Here is a 19,397-nt window from a genome sequence, read left to right as displayed (position 1 = left end):
AAAAAAAATAACCTAAATCCAGAGGGAAACTTAAACCAACCATTTTATTCAATTATTGAAGTAACCTAGAAAAAGTGAAGCGTTACAACGTAAATGGCATTTCTGAACATGTATTGGTTTACTCTGGGTAGGTCTATGAAGGCACTTAGAAGAACCAACAAGCATGAACAAATCAATTCTAGCATATTCTTCTAATATAAATACTAAAAGACATGCATTGAGGCAGTGGTGAAAATACAGAATTGTCTTCTGGAAAAAAACTTCAATGCCTTTGCCGTATCACATAACTCTTCTGCACACTTCTGGAGCACACGCAGGCTCTGTCTTCAGGGCTGTAGATTACTTAGACCCAGCAAGATACTGCATCCAAAGCTTCCTGTATGCACTTATTTTTTTTTTGATAAAAGGACCTGTTGGTCAGATTGTCAAAACTATTCAAAATTAATCCGTTCTTCTTCCAATAAAATAAAACATTTGAATAAGAAAGCTACATTTTAAATTTGCTTGCATAAGCAAGAGTTAGATTAATGGCCAAAGAGTCACAGGACCATTGTTTTTTACTATATCAACGTTTTTCACTTTTTAAAAAATACAGTAGTAAAGACTTGAGGTATAACTTCAAAAAAATACTGGATAATCTTTTGCAGGAAAGTAGGTCGCTTCATTGGCTTCGGTTAAGGGTTTGCCCCATCGGTTGTATGCAGTGACGGTTTTCTGGGTCTGAAGTTCTTTTGGGTGCAAAGATGGTTGTTTCTCAAAATAGCGGTTACTATTTCCTTGCTGCGGAGAGAAACGGACATCTTTAGTGTGCCAAGCGCACGGCAGCCGTCAGACAGTCAAGAGGGGGTGGGTTTTGATGTGTTTTACCTCCGGGGCAGTAGGGATAAACTGCAGTTATTCCATAGAGATGGGATCGCTGCTCTGGAAGATACTCATCGGTAAAGGAGCCGGTTTCTTTATCGACAGCTATCACACCATCCCTGGTGATAAAAGGGGGAGAAGTGCTTTGCTCATCTGTGAAACTTGTGGGGTTTTTCCCCACCCCCCCACCCCATTTACATGCATTTAAGAACAGAGGCAGCTAAAAAGATTGGTGGGAACACCTGCAGAACAAGTGGAAAGAAATTTGCCCCGTAAAATCTACATCCAGCTCATTCAGCGCATTTCTCTTTGGTGACGCAGAGTCACAGAGACAGCCTTCCAAGGAGAGATTATCTCCCCGAGAGTCTCCTCCAAGCGTGGTGAGCGTTTAAGTGTTGGTTGTAATCTGCTAAGATTTGATTGAAGTTTTGAGAGCTTCCAGCTGGAGTGGGGATAGAGACGAGTTCCTGATGCCGAGGGCCTTGGGTGGCAGGGGAGAGGGAACAACTGAGGACAGAATCTTTCCTTTGACTCAATCTAGATGCAGAAACTTGTGCCAAGTTGTCATTTTATAACAAAACAACCGCTATTTCTGTCCCTCCCAGGAAGCTGGGTCTAAACAACCGTGCTGCATCGAGATTTACAAGTGGCTGTTGCTGAACGTGGCACTGCAGGAGACCCAAGAGAGTGCTCCGGTGAGGTTCCGGGACTCGGGAGCAGGCTGGGGACAGCATTTGTTTTCCCCTCTCTGGCTCAAAGCCCCTCCAAGCTAGCACGACTCGGGTAGGGAGTGGTAGAGGCTGGCTCCCGGCTGCTTAGGGGAGCGGAGCCCTAGGAATTGCTGTAGCTCAGCGCTCCTGGCCATGGGAGGGAGCAGGTTTTCTTTCCTTACCGTCTCCAGTCCGTGTGGTAGAAGTGATTGGCGTAACTAACGATGCTGAAGGGGTAGTTGAGGTTGTTCTGTATGACGCGCCGGCCCGTGCCGTCGGGGAATGTGCACTCCAGGTGCTTCGTTCCTTTTCAAACACAAGACAGTTACCAGGCCACAAAAAACCCCCACCGAACGTGTTCTTTGCATTCACTAATTTTTGAAACAGCTTCTCAGCCTAAGGATGGAGAAGCAACTCGCGCTGCGAGTCCCCCAACCCCATCACACCAAGTCCTTTGGGGCTGGGCAGTGGAAGGGGGTAGAGAGGATCACAGGCAGCAATGGGCTAAAGATATTTATAGCTGGTTTTCCCCTCGAGGCTTAGTGTGTCGCAGTCTGATCCGTCCTCGGTGACGTTACCTGCGTCTGCCCAACAGAGCAGCTTGGCGAAGGGGTCGAACGTCAGGCCGTTGGGCAACCCGATGTCCTTGTTCACCAGGACCCTCCTGTTGGCTCCATTGACAGTGGAAGTTTCGATTTTGGGTGCTTCGCGATTCCAGTCCGTCCAGTAAAGGTTGCTTGGGAGATAATTGTATAATGAACAAACAGGACACGCAACAGTAAGGAGTGGTAGGAGATTAGAGAACAAGGCTGATGGGGAGCGGCTGAGGGAGCTGGGGGTGTTCAGCCTGGAGAAGAGGAGGCTGAGGGGAGACCTCATCGCTCTCTGCAGCTCCTGACAGGAGGGGGCAGGGAGGGGGGGTCGGGCTCTTCTCCCAAGTGACAAGCGAGAGGACGAGAGGAAATGGGCTCAAGCTGCATCAGGGGAGGTTTAGATTGGATATTAGGAGAAATTTCTTGACGGAAAGAGTGGTCAAGCACTGGACCAGGCTGCCCAGAGAGGTGGTGGGGTCCCCATCTCTGGAGGGGTTCAAAAAACGGGCAGAGGTGGCACTTTGGGACATGGTTTAGTGGGCATGGGGGTGTTGGGTTGATGGTTGGGCTGATGATCTTAGAGGTCCTTTCCAACCTTAATGATTTACTTTCATTAAAAAATAATGCAGCCACCAAGCCAGGAAACGTGAAATTAATTACGACTCTGCCCTTAATTGTTTTAGTGGTGGAGTTGGCAGTGTTAGGTTAATGGTTGGACTGGATGATCTTCAAGGTCTTTTCCAACCTAAACCATTCTATGATTCTATGATTATTGGCTTTCTCTTTGTTACTGGTTCTTGTCAGGAGAGAGGCCTGGTTTTCCCTTTAACAGGGCCTGAAATAAATCTTTATTTGATTTGAAAAAAACCTCTAAAAGAAAACCAGAACGATGTCAAACATGTTTACGACCCAAACTGTAGCTCCTAGACAAGGGAGAGTCTTAGGAGTAGCACATTTTGTATTGCAACAGCACCCTAGAGGCACAGCTTGTGTTTTCAAACGCCAGGCGTGTTTCAAAGCTTTTAAAAATAATGTACATCCTGACACTGAAACAGCAGGTTTAGCCAAATCCCGAATTATTAAATAAAAGAAGAGGTGGGGAACAGAGCCAAGCCCTCCTACGGGGTGTGCAACGTAGGAGAGCTGCTCCCAGGGTCAGGACGGGGCCTTGGCACCACTGCGTGTGCTTGACCCTCCTCTGAGGGTCCTGCCTTGTCCCACCGCCAACACCTGGCCGGAGGCAAACAGCCCCCCTCGTTTTTCCCCCAAATACGGCTCCTACCGCAAATCCAGCAAGTGCCGTCCTGCCGGCACCTTGCAAAGCCCTGCGTGCAAATCCCTCCCGAAACGCTGCCGCTCACCCTCGGACGGGGTCCACTGCGATGGCCCGGGGGTTGACGAGCTCTGTGTCGAAGAGCACCCGCCGCTCGGAGCCGTCCAGCCGGGCTCTCTCGATCTTATCCAGGCCGCTGTCGGTCCAGAACATGTCTCGGCGCAAGTGGTCCACCGCCAGCCCCTCGGGGCTGATGAGCCCTGCGGAGGGATGGACACGGTCAGCGGCTGGGGACGTGCGGCTCCCGGCCCCGTCACGGTGTCCCGACCCACAGCCAAGGGACGTGAGCGCAGCTGGAGGACCCCAAAGCAGGATGGCCCCAGAGCCGCCATGGGCACGAAGCGGCGAGGACCTGCTGATGCGGATTTGGGCGGATGTCGCCGGCGATGGGAGCGCACCTGAGCTGATAATGGTCTCCGGCTCCGCGCCCGGCTCCAGGCTCGCCCGGCTGATGGTCCGGCCGGCTACATCAGTCCAATAGATCGTCTTCTCCCGGCAGTCATAGTCGATCCCCACCACGATGGAGCCCTGCCAGGGTTGGGAGAGGGACACGGGGTGAAATCCTGCTTGGGCCACGGCCGGGAGGCTCAGTGAGCACCCTCATCCCAGCAGCCGGCATTGGGAGCTGCCCGGGGCGCTCTGCAAGATGCAGCAATGGGGAATGACGCTGAAAATTCCTTTTCCCCAGCAAAACCCAATGCCGACGGGCTCCTACTGCACACCCCCGGCTGCATCCTGCCGCAGAGGTTTTTAGGCCAGCTGTCGCACACACCCACGTCCAGATGGGTTTGAAACCCTTGGGCTCAAGGAGAGCCTGCTCCGACAGCGAAGCCAGCCCGAGGAATGACCTTCAGGATGGGGAAAGGGAATACTTGGCAAGGTGTTTCATTTCCCTGGGGTGCAGGGAAGGCCGTGGCCCAGCTTTCAGCGTTCCTCTCCCTCGGTCTGGCCTGGCTGGAGATGCCACGTGGCCACGGAGGAGCTCGAGGAAGGGAAAAAGCAAGTTTTGCAGTAGAGAGGTGCAGCTGGCAGCCCGGGGCCCGCGAGCGATGGCCAGGGGAGTTCTGCGAGCACCCGTGCTCCTTCCCTTCGCAGGCAGCCCCAGGTTGCGACCTGCCCTTCTGCGGGGGGGCGGCCGGAGCGCTCCTCCACCTCAGCACCAAGGCAGCCGGCACAGCCGATGTCCCCACAAACCACCTTCAAGAGGTGACCCCCCCCCCCCAGCTCAAACCATCACATCTCAGACAAGGGCGATCCCAGGAGAGGCAAAACCCAGAGCTGCAGCCATCAGCTTGCCCCTAACTCCCTCCGCTGCTCCTGCCCCCCGACCCCAGCGCTGGGGATACTGTACATGCAGGGAGAGCAGGGTTTTCGCCGCCTCCTTCTGCAGCCGCGTGCCGTTGAGCGGGAGGTAGCCGATTTGCTGTCCCTGAGCGTAGAGCAGAAAGGTCCCCGTGGCCGGTGGGGACACGTCGGGCCGAGGCGAGGGCCTGACGCTGGGCGGTGCGACGCTGGGGAGACCTGGCACGTAAACGGGGCCGGGATGGCGGCGGGGGGGGACACGTCAGAGAGAGAAAGATGGCTCGGGTGCCGCTCCGGGAGCCTGCGCCGTGCTAGATTAGGGGAGGGGGGTCATGCTTGGGGTGCTGAGCTCTTACATGGCGGGGTGCTGCCGGGCTCCGAGCGCGTGCCGTGGATCTCCCTGCCGCTCTCGTCCACGCACCAGCAGTACCCGCTGTCCCCGTGGCACTGCAGCGGGGCGAAGCCCCCCGCCGCCTCGCACTGCGGCACATACTGGTCGCTGCGGGGGCTGCCCCCGTAGTGCTCCAGCAAGCTCTGCCGCCAGCGCTCGCACATGGTGCGGGGCCGCTCTGTGGGCTCTGGCACAGGGAAGGGGACGGTCACCCCCCCCCCCCCCCGTGCAAGTTTGGGGGGGACTCAGGGCTCTGCCGGAACCCTGGGTCCCCCTCTCCTTGCTGGGTGCCCCTCCGTGCTAAGGGTGCTGGGGTGCTGGAGGGAAGGGAGGGCATCCCCCGGGCACCCACCTGGGCTCCCGCAGCGCGGCGGCGTGCTGCCCGGCGCCGTCCGTGTGCCGGCGATCTCCTGCCCCGCGGCGTCCACGCACCAGCAGTAGCCGGTGCTGCCGTGGCACTGCAAGGGCCGGTACCGACCCTCCTCGTCGCACTGGGGCACGTGCCCGTCGCCCACGGGCGAGGGTCCCGGCGGCACCGCCCGTGGGTACAGCCGCTCGTGTTCGCAGGGGGTCAGCTGCTGGATGGACTCTGCCGGCAGCAAACACCCCCGCCCCGGGCTCAGGGGGTGCCACGCAGCTCCTGCTTGGCACCCGGGTTTGGCCCCGCTTCACCCAGGGCTGCAGGTGCTGGGTCATGTTGTGCCGGCACCGTTTGGCCTCCCCGGTGGGGCCAGGGCTGCCCCTCTCCAGCCCCCTCAGCGCACCGTGGCCATCCCGTCCGTCGCAAGATGACACAGAAGGCGCCCCAATGGCCGCTGCTGCTATAACCCCGTGGGCCAGGGCTCCTAAAGACCCAGGAGCCCCCCCCCCCCAAAGTGTCCAACCACCCGTTTGGCAGCACCCCGCACCCAGGCCATGGCAGTAAAGTCCCCACTTGGGCGGTCGGGTCCCCTCCGCTCGCCGCAGCCCCGCTGTCCCCGCGGCTGGGGCCAAAGTGCTGCAGCCGTGCGGGATGGGCAGGGACAGGCAGGGCTCTGCCTGCTCCAGCCCCGCCTCAACACCTTCTGCCACCCAGCACAACCCGCACGGCCGGCCAGGACACCTCCCGGGCGCCCGCCGATCCCGTCGGGATACCGGCGAGATGCCAAAGAACCCGACCCACCTCCCCTCGCCCCCTCGAGCACCCACCTGGGCTCCCGCAGCGCGGCGGCGTGCTGCCCGGCGCCGTCCGCGTGCCGGCAATCTCCTGCCCCGCGGCGTCCACGCACCAGCAGTGCCCGGTGCTGCCGTGGCACTGCAAGGGCCGGTACCGACCCTCCTCGTCGCACTGGGGCACGTGCCCGTCGCCCACGGGCGAGGGTCCCGGCGGCACCGCCCGTGGGTACAGCTGCTCGTGCTGGCAGGGCGTCAGCCGCTGCATGCTCCCTTCCGCCGCCGGGAAAGCCAAAATAGCGGCACAGTGAGGATGGGGGAAGCTGTCCCGGGCAAAGCCGGCGCAGGGACGAGTCGGGCAGCCTTACCGTGCACGCACTGGAAGCCATCACCTTCGTAACCAGGCTGGCACCGGCAGAAGAAGGAGCCCAGCGTGTTGTAGCAGCTGGCAGCCGGGTGGCACGGGTTTTCGGCGCACTCGTCCACGTCTGCGCACGGGGAAGACGAGGATCAGCCGGGCAGGGCACGCCGGCGGCTGCGTGGTGCCAGCCCGGCAGGTCCCTCCCGTGCCCCCTGTACCGGAGCACTCGATGCCATCGCCGGTGTAGCCGGGGAGGCACTCGCAGGCGGGGCGGCCGCCGGCGCGGGGCAGGCAGCGTGCCCGGTCCGCCGGCGCGCAGGGATGGCTCCCGTCTTCGCAGGGGTCAGTCGTTGGTGCCAGCGCTGCGGGGATGGAGGGGTAAGGGGGTGGTTGGGGCGAGTCCCGTGGGGCACAGAGGTTCGGGGGGGGACCCCTTACCGTGGGGCCGGCACTTACGCACGCACGCCTGCCCGTCCTCCGCCAGCCGGTAGCCGCTGCGGCACTCGCACCGGTAGCTGCCCGGCACGTTCAGGCAGATGGTGAAGGGGCCGCACTGGCTCAGGCCCTCCGTGCACTCGTCCACTTCTGGAGCAAGGGGGAGACAGCGGGTGTCCCGGCGGTGGTGGGACACCCCCATTTTTGGGGGTCCAACTGCTCCTGGCCTGGGGGGGACGTCCTGCCCCAAGCTGCCTGTCCTATGTCTGCCACTTCCTCTGTCCCCGCGATGCTCCTGGGACGCTTCCCCCGGTACCCCCAGACCCCAGCAGCCCCCCAGCACCCCGTTTCCCCCTCCCGTAATTCACCCAAATCCTTGGTGCAGCTCCAGGAGCTCTTGACACCGTGGGTGCCGCGACGCTGTGGCACGTCCCAGCACCCCAAATGGCAGCAGCCACCACGGTGCCCTGTGAGGGACGGGGTGCACCGGACCCCCCCCTCCCCCCTGCACCCTCCCGCAGCCCCCGCTCACCTCGGCAGCCCCGTCCGTCCCTGCGGTACCCAGCCGCGCACTCGCACGTGTACTCCACCCCCGCGCCGGGCTGGCAGCGCGCCGTCGCCCCGCATGCGTGCGTGTTGTCGTGGCACGGGTTCACCGGGGGTTTCTCAGCATCGTCTGCGGGCGAGGGGGGGGCGTTAGTGGGGGGAAAGGCTTGGGAGAGACGGGGGCGAGGAACGGCCATTCCCACATATCTGACATAGGCATCTCCGCCGCGCCGCAGCACGCTCGTCCCACGCGGGGACCCACGGCCGTGCCACCCCGTGCCACCCCATGCCACCCTGTGCCACCCCCGCTGCAGCCCCTCATGCCAGGAGCACTTCGGCTCAAGCTGCTTGGGGAAAAAAAAAAAAAACCCACATAGAATCATAGAATCATAGAATCGTTCAAGTTGGAAAAGACCTTTAAGATCATCCAGTCCAACCATTAACCTAACACTGCCAAGTCCACCACTAAACCAGTTAAGGGGAGAGGAGCAATTTCATGTTTCCTGGCTTGGTGGCTGCATTATTTTTAATGAAAGTAAAAACCAGGAATCATTAAGGTTGGAAAGGACCTCTAAGATCATCCGTCCAACCATCAACCCAACACCCCCATGCCCACTAAACCATGTCCCAAAGTGCCACCTCTGCCCGTTTTTTGAACCCCTCCAGGGATGGGGACTCCACCGCCTCTCTGGGCAGCCTGTTCCAGTGCTTGACCACTCTTTCCGTGAAGAAATTTCGCCTAATATCCAATCTAAACCTCCCCTGACACAGCTTCAGGCCTCTCTTTTGGCTGTTTTGGGGCAAAAAAGCAAGCACGCCGCAGCTTTGGGAGCGGGCAGGAGACATCATCCCCCGCTGGGAGCTGGCACCCTGGGGTGGGCACCCCGGGGTGGGTGCTGGAGCTCACCTTGTGCCGAGCCGACACGGGCGGCGAGGGCGTAGCGCAGGGCGTGCTCCTGGCCGTCGTAGAGGGCGAAGGCGCGCACCACGCTCAGCCGCTGCCGGGCGGGCAGGCGGGTGTGCGGGCAGCCGGCGAAGGTGATGTTCTGGCGCAGGCGGTAGGACAAGGTCTGGTTGGCGGTCCCCGCGGCCAGGACGTATTCCCGGTGAGCAGAGGACGTCACGGCTGCCGGACAGCGAGAAAAACCCCACGGGACGTGGGAGAACCGGCTTCAGCACTGATGTCTCTCCGGTGTTGGGAACCGCAGCGGGGACGGGGTGTTTTGGGCTGCTCCGAGCGGGGCACGCGGGGATGGCGTGCGAGAAACCGAAGCTGGGGATGAGTGCGGGTTCTTACCTGAGCTGGAGTAGTGGTAGAGCTCCTTGTAGGGAGCGATGTGGACGGTGACGTTCTCCGGGAGAAACGGCACCTGGCCCTGGATGTGTGTCTTAAGGCTTAAGTAATTGTCCGGCCCCAGGCCCTCGGCCATCTGAGTGACGTGGACCGTCTCATCCCCGGGGTAGAAGGTCACCTCCAGGCTCTGAGTGAATTCGGCGCCTGGGCAGGAAAAGGGAACCGGCGGCGTTTGGTTGCAGGATTTTTAGGGAATACATCCCCAAAGCAGCCTTCCCCGCTCCTCCGGCACAGCCGCCAAGGCTCGCGGCAGGGAGGTGACGGCCAGCTGAATGTGGGGCGGTGATCGGAGCAGCCATGGGGCTGCCCTGGACCCCCAGCCCGCACCCTGCCCCAAGCCACACGTCACCCCACCTCTGAGCCAGCCCACCCCACAGCAGCCGCGTCCCTCGGAGCGATGGGGCACGTCCCGGGTCCCCACTCACCGGTGATGCTGAAGCCGTTCTCAGAGCCGGGCTCTTCCAGGGCGAAGAGCCAGGCGAAGAGCCCGCCGACGGGCAGGAGGGGCAGGAGGGCACGGGCGGCGGGCTGGGGCACCCCGCTGATGGCCGTGTAGGCTCGGCCGTCGCTGCCCACGATGTAGGTGTGCAAGTCAACGTCCTGGAAGCGGACGGACGCCCGTCCCACCGTCAGGCTCCCGCTCACCTTCCCGTTGAGGCGATGCACGGCTCCTGGGCGGACAGACGGGCACCCCTGGCAGTGGCCGCCCAGGCACGGGGTGCCCGTCCCCGCCGCCCGCCCCACGTACCTTCGGGCAGGCACTGCCGCCCGTTGCCGTAGTAGGTGGCCCGGCAATGGCAGCAGATGCCGGTGGCGTAGTCGGTGCAGAAGGCGTGCGGGGAGCAGCGCCCGTGGTGCCGGGCGCACGTCTCCTTGCTGGCTGCGCTGTAGGTGAACACTGGGGACAAGGGGAGAGGGTCGGGGACGCGGTGACAAATCCACCCCTCCTTGGGAGGGTGGGCATCCCGCCCCCCCACCCCACCCCGGTCCCAAAAACACCATGGGGAGATGGGACAGCCGGCAGCGGCGCTTCCCAAGAAAGCCACACGTGGGAGGATCAGGGTTTCAAACCTGTTGCCTGATTTCAGGCCGATCTGACAGAGGGCGAGAGATCGAGTTCCTGCATATTTTTGGGAGACAGCCGGCCGGTGACGGGGCTTTGCTCGCCCGGGCATGTGCCACGGCGGCTCGCCAGCCAGCTCAGCAGTGGGGGGGGCAGCAGGGACCTGTTCCCCGAGCTTTCTGTCCCCCGAGCTTCCCTCCTTGCCACGCAAGGCAGAGCGGCAGCAAACCCGGCAGGCAGGGACGGATGGCTCCAGCAGCCCCTTGGCAGCAGGATTTGGCTGGGAGGAGAGGAGCTGGAAAAGCAGCAGCTTTGCAGGAGCAATGCCAGCCCATGCTAGCTCCAGCCCCGGCTGCTTGGGAAGAGATGAGCTTGCAGCGAAGAGGCCTTTTTTAGGGAGCCACCCACCACGAGACGTCCCCGCTCGCTCATCGGAGGGGCTGCGGCCACTCACCGTCGGGGTTAAAATGCACGTCTTCCTCCACGCCGACGCCGTGATGCCCAGAGCTGTAGGAAGAGTGGTTGGGGGAGTAGCTCTGCCCGGTGCTACCGTCCCCATTGGGGTGCAGCCGGCGGCTCCGCTCCTGCCCCGGGGACGCGGGCAGCCCCTCGGGGACGATGCCCAGCAGTGCCGGGGCGCGGGGTCCGTGGTGGGGATGCGGTGACATGGCCTCCGAGCTGTCCTGCGCCGGCAGCTCCGTGGACGCGCGGTCGGCGTGGCTGTAGAGTGCGCGGGCGTAGTCGGCGGTGCCGGGGGCACGGGGTTCGGGGCTCTGCGGCACAACGGGGCTGGTTGCCCCACCGCTCCCCGGCTCCACGTGCTCCAGGGGGGCTGTGCTGCCAACGTGGAAGACCCACACGCCGGGCAGCCCCGCGTTGCTCTCCCTGCAGGACAGCAGACACGTCCGTTGCAGCCGTGGTTGGAACCCCCCCAAAAGTACCCACCCCGCTCCGTACCACCCCTCCCAGGACCTCAAATGCAGCTCCCAAAATCATAGAAACATGGAATCATTTTGGTTGGAAAAGACCTTTAAGATCATCCAGTCCAACCATTAACCTAACACTGCCAACTCCACCACTAAACCAATTAAGGGGAGAGTAGTAATTTCATGTTTCCTAGCTTGGTAGCTGGATTATTTTTAATGAAAGTAAAACTAGGAATCACTAAGGTTGGAAAGCAGCTCCAAGATCATCAGCCCAACCATCAACCCAACACCCCCATGCCCACTAAACCATGTCCCAAAGTGCCACCTCTGCCCGTTTTTTGAACCCCTCCAGGGATGGGGACTCCACCACCTCTCTGGGCAGCCTGCTCCAATGCTTGGCCACTCTTTCCGTGAAGAAATTTCGCCTAATATCCAATCTAAACCTCCCCTGGTGCAGCTTGAGCCCATTTCCTCTTGTCCTATCATTATCTCCTGTGCATGGAAGGGGTGAGCCCCCCAACGCAGCCCATCAGCCCCAGCTCGCTCCCCTCCTTCTTCCAGCCTTTAAAAGGCTCCGGGAGCTGGAAGAAGGTGCCCCTGCTCCCCCTGCCCGCCCCACATGGCCCCCCGGGCACCACGCACCGCTCCAGCTGCCTCAGAGCCTGCTCGCTGCTGGCCAGGCTGTGGAAGAGCCCGTCCCTCTTCGGGTCGTCGCCGTCCCCCCAGCTGAAGCCCACCCTGGCCGGCAGCTCCAGCTGGACGTTGTAGGACTCCTTGGGCCGTGTCCCCAGGAACTGGAGGCCACCATCGGGGTAGAGGAATATGGCATAGGTGTCCTCATCGTTGTAGGCTATGACCACCTGGAAGGTGTTGAGCTGCCAAAGGGAGAACGGGACAGACGGACGTCATGGAAGGGCAGGACCCCAGCGGAGGACTGAGACAGGGAAGGGACTGGGGACACAGCAGCTGCCTCAGTGCATGTAAGCACCCAAAAAGAATCATAGAATCACAGAGCAGTTTGGGTGGGAAGGGACCTTTAGAGGCCACCCAGCCCAACCCCTGCAGCGAGCAGGGACATCTCCAACCAGCCCAGGGTGCTCAGAGCCCCGTCCAACCTGGCCGGGAATGTTTCCAGGGATGGGGCATCGACCGCCTCTCTGGGCAACCTGTGCCAGCTCACCACCCTCACTGTAAAAAATTCCTTCCTTATATCCAGTCTAATTCTATTCTTCTTTAGTTTAAATCCATTACTCCTTGTCCTGTCACAACAGGCCTTGCTAAAAAGCTTGTCCCCACCCTTCCTATGGGCCCCCTCTCAGCACTGCCAGGCCGCACTCAGGTCTCCCCGCAGCCCCCTCCTCTCCAGGCTGAGCACCCCCAGCTCCCCCAGCCTGGCCTTGCCAGAGAACCCTCCATCAGCCTGCAGACACCTCCCGGGGAAGAGCAGGAGCAGGGGCTGCTCGTGCATGGCCGAACCCCAGCGCGACGTCCTGGGAAGATGCTCAGCACCCTCCACGGGAGCCCACGACGCAGCCAGGCCACCCCCTCTCAGCTGCATTGGTGCAGGGGTGTCCCTTGGAGCTGTGGCACAGGGAGGTGACAGCCCTGTACCGTGCCCGGGAGCATCCCTGGCCACGTAAGCCATGCACGGGGTTGGCACGCTGCAGCCCGGGAGCCCCTCACTCCCATCCTCCTCCTCCCATCCTGCCCCTGACACCAGCAGCCCCCCTCCATCCCATCAGCGCCGGCGGAAAACCTGCACACGCACACCCCCCCTCCCCGCCCCGCGAACAATTTTAGCTTGGTTTCCTCAGGAAAAAACATGCGCGCCCTCCCGCCTTCCCCGCACCCATACGTCCCGCTATAGGCACGCTGGCTGCCGGCCGTGCCAGCCCTGCGAGCCTTGGGGCCGCGCCAGCCCCGAGCAAAGCTGCGTCGGGGTAGCGGGACGGCAGCGAGAACCCACGGGCGGGCAGGCTGGGGAGCGAGCGCAACCCTTACGAGCCACCCGAGAATCCCCACGCGTAGCTCGCCGTCTCCCCGAATGCGGAGAAACCCAACGCTTGCCGAATTTGGGCCAGCGCCCCGCATGGGTTCTGCTCCCTGAATAAATAAATCTAAACCCGCAGCAGCAGCCCTTCCCCAGGAGCTGCCGGCAGCAGCAAGCGGGGAACGGCGCCCGAGCGAAGGAAAAATGATGAAACTCAAGCAGGAGGGGTGAGGGCTCCCCCCCCTTCCAGCCCAGCCCTGCCCGTCCCGGCAGCGCCAACCCCAATTTTGGGGCGCAGGGCCCCCGGGGCATCGCAGGGTTTCCCGGCGTCCCGGCGGGATATAAAGAGCCTTGTTGTGTGCGTCGCACACTCGGGCATTCAGAGACCCCGCGCAAAGGCGGCCAAAAAGCCATAACCCCCCCCGCCGCCGGGGCCGGATTCCTCCCCCACGCAGCCAAATCGGGGCGGCAGCTGCAGGGACCCATTTTGCCTTGCAGTGGGGGGGCGAGGGGGGGGGACCCGGTGGGTGACACCAACGCGCTGGCACCGCGGGACGCAGGGCAGAGAGCGAGGCGGGGAGAGGCGGCGGGGCGGGGGCGGGGGGGAAGCCCCCCGGCTCGCTGCTCCTGCCAAAGAGCCGCAAAGGGCAAATTCCAGCCCAAAGGGCAATTTTTGCTCCCGCAGAAGCGGGGTCAGCTCTGGCCCCCACCTCCGCAGGCCTGGAAAGCGTCGCCGCAGGGGGTAGGAGCGTGTCCCCAAGGAGCTGGAGGGGACAGGGCGCTGCCGGCAGCGCTGCCAGACCTCCCGGCCGCGCAGGACCCCCGAGGCAGGGGAGCGGGGAGCCTCTAACCCCCCCGGCCTTAACCCAACTTTCCGCTTTCGAGGCTCAAAAAGGACGAGCCGCGATTTTCCAAAGCGGGGGGGAGGTTAAAGGCTTCGAGGTAAATCCCGGTTCAGAGCAGCAGGAGGGTGGCGGTTCAATGAACGGCACGTTTGGTAACAAAAAAGTGGTGTTGGTAAGAAAAAAGGGAGGTTTTTTTAGCAGTTTTGGCTAAGCGCAGGCACGAGCTGCGTTTCAGCGCGTCTCAAATGAAGCTTTCCCTGGAGCTGCTCGTTTCCAAGCAAGACCGGTTTCATTTTAAAACCCGATCCAGCTTCTCAGAGAGGGGAAAAAAAAAAAAAAAAACAAAAAACCAATTGGGAAGCGAAGAGGCGGCTGCATTTTTGATGGCTGCGAGGTCGCTGCAAGGCCCCTGATGGCATCCCTTCAGCTGCTTTCCCAAGTTTTAAATTAGAGGAAAAAATGTGGGTTGTTTCCTTCCAAACCTCGGTTTCTTCCCTCGCTTGGCCACCGCTCTCAGCAACCCGCTACCGAAGGGCCCAGGAGCGGGGGAACGGCCGGCGGGGACGGCTCCTGGTGGCCCGTGGGGACCCGGTGGCCACTGATGGGCTTTGGGTTCAGCCCACCCCACCCCGGCGAGAGCCCATCACCCATCGCACGGCTCTGGGTATTCATCACGAGAGTTCTCCTCTTGCAGCTCTTCATATCCAGCTCATTTCAAGAAGCCCGGCAGAGCGTCACCCTCACCTCCTCGGCGTGGCATCAGCCTAACGTGACGGCTCCCGCCCCAGCAGCGGATCCAGCGTTTTCGGGGAAAGGTCCACCCATGCAGGAGCCTTATCAGCCCGTGGGTGGAGAGCACAGGTCACCTCCCCGACCCGGCGGACCACCTACGAGCTTGTTTTCCAGACAGAAAAATCAACCCATGGTGGAAACTCTGAAGCCGGTTCCTCGCCGGCAGCGTCAATCAGCGCGCCGGCAGAAGGAAGGACCAGCCCGAAGCCACCGGCAACAAAAGGTCAGGAGCACGATGGGTGACCTGGGCTGCCCTGGCCCAACTCCGCCCTGCAAATCCAGAGCCGCCGGCACCGTAAAGCTTTGCCTGAAAAGCATGGAAAAGCCCGAGCACCTCCAACCATGGAGTTGAAGGCAACCTCTAAACCTCTTCTGCCCATCAGCAAAGCCAAGAGACCCACCACCGCCGCAGCTCCGAGCAGAGAGGAGAAGCTCCATGTCTCCCCCGGTGCTCATCCGAGGCTGGACCTACCATCCAGCCGCCCGGAAAGAAGAGCCTGAGCGTTTCGGGTGCTACGCAAGGAATGCTCATCCTCTGACGACACGTAGGATGGGCGTCCAACCTCAGCCCATGGGCCTCACCTTCTTGGAGGGTTTGGTGTCCTGCGAGAGCTCCTGGTAGGCACCCACGTCCTCCCAAGTGGCGATGAACGTGTTGGTGGGCACGAAGGAGCCGGCGGTGCGGGGGAACCCAGCCTGGATGTAGCCCGCAGCCTGGTCCAGCACATCCGGAGAGTCGTCTTGCCGGTAGTAGATGTTCCCTCTGTCACCGGAGGTGTCGAGGTCGGCCAGGAAGGGAGCGATGACGGGGAAGTCTGTGGGGAAATCGTCATCCACGTACTGGGTCTCCCTGGGGAAATCCTGGGTGGAGATGACCCCGTTGGTCCCCACCTGCAGGGAGAGCGGCGCAGGGTGCTCAGGAGCTGCAGCGGTGCCTCCACCGCCGCTCCCCCCGCCACGTCCCCCCGCCTTGCCGGTGGCGTGGGGCGCAGGGCTGAGAGCCCGGAGACCGCGTGGCCCCATCCGGCCAGGGAGAAAACAAAGACCTCGGGCTTCTCCATCCCCCAGAGAGCTGCAGCTCAGGGGCCGTCCCAGCTGCAGCCGCTGCTGGCGGGGAAACAGCTGCGGAGGAGAAAGCCCGCTTGTTCCTCCGCAGCCGGAGACACCGGGCAGGGGACAGCGGGAGCGTGATGGAGGCGGGGGGGGGGGGGAAATGGATGGAGAAAAAGGATGGATGGAGAAAGGCCACGTGCGGTGGTGCAGGCAGCAAAGACGCATATGGAGGGGTGGGGAGAGGGATTGGGGGGAGATGGGTGTCAAGGGGGAATGGGTGGGGAGGAAGGGGGTGAGCGGGAGGAGGGACAGGGTGGAAAGATGGAAGGAAGGAGGGATGGCGGGATGGAGAGGAGGCGGGTGGGGAGACGGAGAGACGGGGAAGGATGGAAGGTGGAGAGACGGGGAAGGAGGGATGGAGGGATGGAAGGAGGGAGGGATGGAAGGAGGGAGGGATGGAAGGAGGGAGGGATGGAAGGGTGGAGGAGGGATGGGAAGATGGAGGGGCAGAGGGAGGTGATGGGGAGGAGGAAGGGGGCTGGAAGGAAGGGCGGGCAGGGCAGGCAGGAGGGCCAGGGCCAGCCGGACTCACGTAGAGGCGACGGGCAGCGCGGCCGTAGAGGTGCAGGGCTGGGTGCAGGGGCACCCCGGGCGAGCTCTCGTCGTCGCCGGGCCGTAGCCGGGCATCGCCGTGGGGTGGCCCGTGGGGCAGCAAGCCCCGCGGGGGTAGGGCTGTCCCCAAAGCCAGCAGGGCCACCAGCACCGCTGCCACCGTCGCCTGCATCCCGCTATACGGGGGACGCCCCCCACCACCGCCGGTAACCCCGCTTCGACGGCGTCGGGGTGAAGCGGAGCGGAGACGGTGGGGCAGCCCCGGGCCGGTGCAGGGAACCGGAGCCCCGGAGCCGGTGGGACGGGGACGGGGAGCGCCGCTGGCGGGGCGGGTCCATGCCTGGACCCGCCCCGCCAGCGGCGCGCCCCGTCCCCGTCCCCAACCAATCCGGTTTTACCCCAAAATCCACCCTGGGGCTCTGCAGCCCCCCCCCCCGCTCCCCGCGCCCCCCTCCCCTTAGCTGGGGACCGCGGGGGCATCCCGGGTGCAGGGCGGGGATCCCCCCCTTCGTGCCCCAGCGCTCTGCACCCCCCCCAAAACCTCTGCAACCCCCCCCCCCTCAATCTGGGCCAGGGGCCGTGGGGTGGGCGAGAGGCCCTGGTTGCTCCCCACCCGTATCCCTCCTTTCCCTTAAAGCGGGTAGAAACGTGCTTCCTTATCCCGCCGGGAATAGGAATGGAAAGCTGGAACGGCCACCCGGCCAAAATATGTCGTGCAGCTCAACTGGCGGGATGTCAGCGAGCGGAGCCGGGTGCGGGGTCACCGCTGTTTATCCTTTCTCAAACCCATCTTCCGCCATCTCCGTCCGGAGAGCTCGAGGAGGGGCCGGCGCTTCGAGGACGGGCAGCTGGAGGGGTTCGATTTGGGGTGTTGGCGTGGCGGAGGGAAGGACACCCCTAAATCCGGGCAGCCGGGCTCACTCAGCGCTCCTTGGAAATCCAGGCTGGCAGCAGCCGAAAGCTCCGCTCCATCTTCCTGAAGCGCTTCCCGCTTCCCTGGCCCCGGGCCAGCGTTCGTATCGCATCTGTCCCGAAACGTATACATACCCCAGGAATGTCAGATAACAAGGAGAGAAGTGTCAAACCCCGTAGGCTGGCGAGAGAAAGAAATCAGGGATGCATTCGTAGCATTCCCGGCAGGAATCCTCGCAGGGGAAGCAGCTGGATGCCCTCCGCCCTGTCCCTGTTGCGGGGATGGGAACGTGTCGCTGCGGCCCCTCGTCCCCAACGTCCTGGGCAGTGTGCGAGCCGCCGCATCCCGGATATCCTGGGAAGCAGCTCCCACCCGTGCCGGGGCTGGGGACGAGTTGTCCCCGGCGAGCGTGACGGCAGGGGCCGCATCCGGATGGGCCACCGTCCCCTCGGCTGCGGTCGGCTGGCCGGCTCCGGCCCTGGGAGGGAGACTCCTCGCCTGGCCACGGAAAACCATTAGGGCTTCAAGCGGGGTGCAGGCCAGCTGGACGCGGTCCACGGCCTTCGAGGAGTTCCCTGGGCCAAAAAAAAGTGGCTTTGCTTTGAAACTCAAACACCCCTCCCGGGGGCTCTCTGGGGAAATCGGGCACCGGGAAGGACTGGCAGCCCCTCTGCCCGGTGAGACGCCTGCCGGGACATCCCTCCCACCGGGAACGCTGGTGTTGGGTGGCACCGAGGAGGTGGCGATGGGCAGAGGGGGCAGGACAGCCTTGCTGCCCCATGGCACGTTCGAGGGCTCTTGAAAATGCAAACGCAGCCATCCGCAGCGGGGTGGAAATGTTACCCTTCTAAAATAACTCAGCTGCTGCAAGGGAAACATTCGGAGGGGGTGATTTGCAAGCTGCCGTCGCTGCTGTCCTCAGACATTTCATGAAGACACCTATCTTCTAATATATTTTTTTTAAGGGGTAAATTAACTTGGGTTTTCAAGGGAGGAGCTGCTAACTCCACAAATTCCTCGCGCCGAGTCCAGCCCATGCCCAGGAGAAAGGGGCCCCGCAGGCCCTGAGGACCCTCTGCCACGTGGAAGGGGCAGCTGCCAGGCTTTTTGCACAATCTTTAAAAAAATGCTTTTTCGCACCCTTCCTTTCAGCAAAACCGGCAGCAGGCAGCTGACAGAGCAGCAGCTGGGAAGAGCTGGAGTCAGGCCCTGGCCTTGGGAACAGGGTCCCGCCGGCACGGGCATCCCTGTGGCTTCGGGAGCAGCTGGGAGCCTCCCTGGGGGCGAGGACAGAGACGGGGATGGGATGGGGACGGGGATGGGGATGGGGACAGGAATGGGGATGAGTATAGGGATGGGGACCAGCATGGGGATGGGAATGGGTATAGGGATGTGGATGGGGACAGGGATGGGGACGAGAATGGGGACAAGGATGGGGTGGAAATGGGTATAGGGATGTGGATGGGGACAGGGACAGGGACAAAGGTGCAGATGAGGATGGGGATGGGGACAAGGATGGGAATGGGGATGGGAATGGGTGTAGGGATGTGGATGTGGATGGGGATGGGAATGGGGACAAGGATGGGGATGGGAATGGGTATAGGGATGGGGACAGGGACAGGGACAGGGACAGGGATGGGGACAGGGACAGGGACAGGAATAGGGATGAGGATGGGGACAAGGACGGGATGGGAATGGGTGTAGGGACATGGATGTGGATGAGATGGGGATGGGGATGAGGATGGGGATGGGGATGAGGATAGGGACAAGGATGGGGATGGTAATGGGTAAAGGGATGTGGATGAGGACAGGGATGGGGATGGGGATGATGATGGGGATGGGGACAGGGATGAGCCTGAGGATGGGGACAAGGATGGGGATGGGAATGGGTATAGGGATGGGGATGGGAATGGGGACAGGGATGGGGATGAGGATGAAGACGGAGATGGGGACAAGGACAGGGATGGGGATGTGCATGGGGACAGGGACAGGCTCTGCACACACCATGAGCTGGGAAAGGAGATGCTCGTGGGGACTGATCCCTGTAATCACTTCCATGTGCCTCAGCAGAGCCTGTGCCTGCAGGGGGTTGGTTCTTCTCATAGCTTGGGCATAAAAAAAAAAATCAATAGGCATTTACTCGGCGGCGTTTTGTGCAGAAACAG

At 61.9% G+C, this 19,397-nt stretch overlaps 1 protein-coding gene across 1 annotated transcript; it reads right to left on the bottom strand.

Annotated features, from left to right (window-relative positions):
- Positions 1–48: 48 nt before the first annotated feature.
- NID2 (nidogen 2) lies at positions 49–16,491 on the bottom strand. The gene is made up of 22 exons (XM_075713069.1): positions 16,300–16,491; positions 15,237–15,545; positions 11,670–11,902; positions 10,556–10,986; positions 9,787–9,936; positions 9,464–9,709; positions 8,982–9,182; positions 8,592–8,810; positions 7,671–7,814; positions 7,160–7,288; positions 6,922–7,065; positions 6,711–6,830; positions 6,379–6,615; positions 5,543–5,779; positions 5,156–5,377; positions 4,849–5,018; positions 3,896–4,025; positions 3,526–3,697; positions 2,150–2,307; positions 1,754–1,877; positions 868–980; positions 49–65 (listed from the first exon to the last, which is right to left on the bottom strand). Exons 1-22 carry the CDS (start codon positions 16,489–16,491, stop codon positions 49–51), a joined length of 4,098 nt encoding a protein of 1,365 aa, XP_075569184.1.
- Positions 16,492–19,397: the final 2,906 nt, after the last annotated feature.

This window comes from Pelecanus crispus, chromosome 6, assembly GCF_030463565.1.
Source record: "Pelecanus crispus isolate bPelCri1 chromosome 6, bPelCri1.pri, whole genome shotgun sequence".
In the NCBI taxonomy this organism is placed as follows: Eukaryota; Metazoa; Chordata; class Aves; order Pelecaniformes; family Pelecanidae; genus Pelecanus; species Pelecanus crispus.
This window is presented reverse-complemented; position numbering and strand designations above follow the sequence as displayed.

Bases quoted from the DNA above. Each gene is read 5' to 3' on its own strand.
- NID2 (XM_075713069.1), bottom strand. From the start codon at position 16,491: ATGCAGGCGACGGTGGCAGCGGTGCTGGTGGCCCTGCTGGCTTTGGGG. The intron at 6,831-6,921 runs GTACAGGGGGCA...CCCCGTGCGCAG, and splicing joins CGATGGCATCGAGTGCTCCG to ACGTGGACGAGTGCGCCGAA. The intron at 1,878-2,149 runs GTAACGTCACCG...GTGTTTGAAAAG, and splicing joins GCTCTGTTGGGCAGACGCAG to GAACGAAGCACCTGGAGTGC.